The sequence below is a fragment of the Brassica napus genome, chromosome C4, assembly GCF_020379485.1.
Source record: "Brassica napus cultivar Da-Ae chromosome C4, Da-Ae, whole genome shotgun sequence".
In the NCBI taxonomy this organism is placed as follows: domain Eukaryota; kingdom Viridiplantae; phylum Streptophyta; class Magnoliopsida; order Brassicales; family Brassicaceae; genus Brassica; species Brassica napus.
In genome coordinates, this window is record NC_063447.1 from 2357419 (window position 1) to 2361204 (window position 3786).

The 3786-nt window shown below is 45.6% G+C and overlaps 1 protein-coding gene across 1 annotated transcript; it reads left to right on the forward strand.

The window, feature by feature from the left end:
- The first annotated feature begins 328 nt into the window (after positions 1 to 328).
- On the forward strand, positions 329 to 3786 carry LOC125585351. Its single transcript, XM_048754270.1, has 6 exons — positions 329 to 1168; positions 1423 to 1746; positions 1915 to 2199; positions 2411 to 2748; positions 2817 to 2910; positions 3079 to 3786. The coding sequence occupies exons 1-6, from the start codon at positions 329 to 331 to the stop codon at positions 3784 to 3786; spliced, it is 2589 nt and encodes an 862-aa protein (XP_048610227.1).

Sequence of the window (3786 nt, forward strand, 5' to 3'; positions counted from 1 at the left end):
TCTCTGTAAACCCTAACGCCGCTAAGTCATCAATCTCGAGGAAAAGATGAACATAAAACGTTGTCTCTATCAATTTACTCATTCTCACCGTTTCACGTTTATTTTTTCAGATCTATAACCGCAATGACGAGTACTCCAACTCCTTCTGCGACTGGAAGACTTGTAAGTAATTTAAGTCGTCTGGAAAGTCTTCCAACTGGACGACTTAGTAGATGACTTAAATATAAGTCGTCCATTTGGAAGACTTTCCAGACGACTTAATTATAAGTCGTCTACTAAGTCGTCTGGACTTATATTGTTGTCTTTGATTATTTTGCAGACAAAAAGGATGGATATTCCAGAACTCCCCCGTAGGTTATACACATCAGGGGAAGAACCAGAAGCCCACAATAGCATTTCGTATCATACGGATAACAGCAAGTTGCATACTGCTCTTAGGAAAGCTCTTACTGATGACGAATTTGAAGAGCTCAAGGAGTCGAGTTTGGGAGTTTTCATCAAGTTCAAGGAGCAGGGATTTGGTTGGGCTTCAAGGCTGGTTCACTACATGCTCAGTTTCAAGCTGGACATTAAGAAGAAGTATGAGATGTGGTCTCTCGTTGGTCCAGAACCTTTGAGGTTTTCACTGTTAGAGTTTGAAAACCTCACTGGTCTAAACTGCGAGTACATCGAGGACCTTGAGACACCAAAATGTGACGTTACCCCAGAGATGGTTTCTTTCTGGGGGATGCTGGGAGTTCATCTGGAAGCTGGGCCAACTACTGATCAGATAATAGCAGCACTGCAGAGATGCGGGGATTGGTCCAGGGAAGATCGCAAGCGGCTCGCGTACCTCTCCATCTTCACTGGATTCATTGAAGGGAGAAAGTTTTCAACCGCTACACGATCTACTCTGGCAAGGCTAGTGATGGATTTAGAACGGTTTGAGAATTATCCATGGGGGAGAGTCGCATTTAAGGTGCTGATGGACTCTTTGTGGAACAAAGAAATTGCTGGCTGTTACACCGTGGATGGGTTTATACAAGTTCTTCAGGTCTGGACGTACACAGCTATGCCGGAATTGGGTGCTAGTATTGGTGGTCCCAGAGCAGACAGTCCGTCTCCACCGATACTGGCTTACGAGGGCAGCAGAGGCCGCAGATCAATGAAAGCTGCTATCTTGAGTCAGGTATTTACTTCAATCCAAAAGACTGCGCAGACGACTTATTATAAGTCGTCTGGAAGGTCGTCCAGCTGGACGACTTATCGGACGACTTAATTAAGTCGTCTGGAAAGTCTTCCATCTGGACGACTTATTAGACGACTTATTATAAGTCGTCTGGAAGGTCTTCCAGCTGGACGACTTAGTAGACGACTTATAATTAAGTCGTCTATTTAGTATTTTTTTTCAAATATCTAACTCGATTCTTCTATTTACTGCAGACCCGCGTGATCAACTTTGTTGAGAAGGACATTAGTGAAATGTGGCCAAAATGGGACTCTGAGGTTGAGGACCTGCCCGCGGAGAACATCATTAAAGTCATGTATGAGCGGAGACCGTGGAAGTGGACCATGGATTGCTGGGAAGTCACTGGTACTAAGGTCAATACAAAACCTAAGGTTGTGACTCCATCAAAGAAGGCCAAAGAGATGGTTGTGTTGGAGGAGGAGGAGGAGGAGGAGGAAGACAATCCAAGACCTCGGAAGAAAGCTCGTAAAGAGGCTCCTAAAGTGGCTAGTGAAGAGGCTAGAGAAGAGGCTAGAGGGGTGACCAGAGAGGAGTTGGAAATTATGTTCAAGGGCGTAGCTGACTGCATGAAAAAAGGGTTTAATAAGTGCATGAGGGAGTTTAGGAAGTTGTCCGATAGATTGGAAGCTGTGGAGAAGAAGGTTGGTGTCACCAATCAGGCTACCCCTCCACGTCTAACCAATCAGGCTACCCCTCAAGATAAACAGCCTACCCCTCTTGCCAAAGAAACCGGGGGTAGAAACAAACAGGCTACCCCTCAAGATAAACAACCTACCCCTCTTGCCAAAGAAACCGGGGGTAGAAACAAACAGGCTACCCCTCATGCCAATGAAACCGTGGTTAGTAACCAGCCTCCTCCTCATCAAACCAAACAGCAGCCTCCTCCTCCTCAAAAGAAACAGCAGCAGCCTCCTCCTCCTCAAAAGAAACAGCCTCCTCCTCAAAAGAAACAGCCTCCTCAAATCAAAGAGGTTAGTATCAAATCCAGGGTTAACTAGTTGTCCAGACGACTGTAAAAGTTGTCTGGACGACTAGTTGACCCTGGACGACTTAAACGTAAGTTGTCTGGACGACTAGTTGACCACGGAAGACTTAATTTTAAGTCGTCCAGGTCCAACTAGTCGTCCAGACAACTTTTGTTTAAGTCGTCCAGAGTTAACTTGTGTGCAACTTTTATTGCAGAGATGGTTGCCGGAGGATACAGCAACCGAGGCGAACTCGGTAAATAAGACCTCCAAAGAGATTGTTGCTGTCACTTCCACCGATCACCAACCGAGCCTCGCTTCCACCGATCAACAACCGAGCCTCGCTTCCACCGAGCCAAGCGATCCAGTTTCAGAACCGAGCCTGGTTGTATTGGACAAGCGTGCAAAGAGTAAACGAGCGAAGAAACCTGCTCCCACTGTGAGATCTCCTTATACGGCAGAGAAAAAAAAAGATAAAGTGGCAGCCTATAATCCATTTCCGCCAGTAAACAAAGATCGGTTGAAGGAACTCGCTGATTGGTTGAAAACTGATCCGTAAGTGATTGCTTTACCCATAATAGCTTGATTTAGTCGTCCAAAACTGATTGCTTTTTTGTTTGCAGTCATTATTTAACTAAGACCGAGGACAAACCACGTACATCACCAACAAGGTGGTACCACTTCCTCCGGACAGCCAGAGGATGGCTGGAAGACTGCGTAAGTCTTCTGCACACGATTTAAGTCGTCTACAAAGTCGTCCAAGTAGACTACTTTCCAGACGACTTAAAGATAAATCGTCTGGAAAGTCGTCTACTTGGACGACCACGTAGACGACTTATATTTAAGTCGTCTGGTAACTTCTAACTTGTTATATTTAATATGCAGCATATAGATGCTTGGATTAATGTGCTAAGGCAGAGGTATCAGGAGAACCCACAAGCTTTCAGGAGCGAGCGAATGTGCTTCCTGGATCACAACTTTTCCCAGTCTTGGAGAGAGCAGTATCACCTCTTCAAAACATCGGAACCTGATCACAAAGGTTTAGGAAGAGTTCTACCTGGTGGGGCGTCGTATTTTTATGACGGATCAATACCTTCATTTTGCCAATCAAACAAGAAGTGGGGGGAGGACATTGATGATATCTATGCGCCAGTGAACTTGGACGACAAGCATTGGGTTGCTATTTGGATATCGATCCCTAAGAGGCACATAGTCGTCTGGGACAGCATACCTTCATCTAGTGTACCAGACGCATGGGATGCGATAATGGAGCCTTTTCTCCAGATGGTCCCTTATCTGCTTGTTGAGTGCGCAGCCACCGACGAAATACGGGTCAAATACGGGTTGGAGCCATACACATATGAGAGACCGCTGAAAGGTGTACCCACGGCCAACAATGGTGATTGTGGCGTGTACACTGTAAAGTACATTGAATGTCATGCTCTCGGTGTCTCCTTTGACCCTAAAGACTTTGCTAGGTGCAACGCAAAGAAAATGAGGGATAATATGGCGGTGGATATATGGAAGGAGCTTGTTGATCAGCATCTAAAAGAAAATGTGGATGGTGATAAGTTCGTGGGCTTGTATGATTAG

Coding starts and splice junctions, on each gene's coding strand:
- LOC125585351 (XM_048754270.1), top strand. CDS start 329: ATGGATATTCCAGAACTCCCCCGTAGGTTATACACATCAGGGGAAGAA. Junction 1,169..1,422: donor AAGCTGCTATCTTGAGTCAG/GTATTTACTTCA, acceptor TATTTACTGCAG/ACCCGCGTGATCAACTTTGT. Junction 2,749..2,816: donor GATTGGTTGAAAACTGATCC/GTAAGTGATTGC, acceptor TTTTGTTTGCAG/TCATTATTTAACTAAGACCG.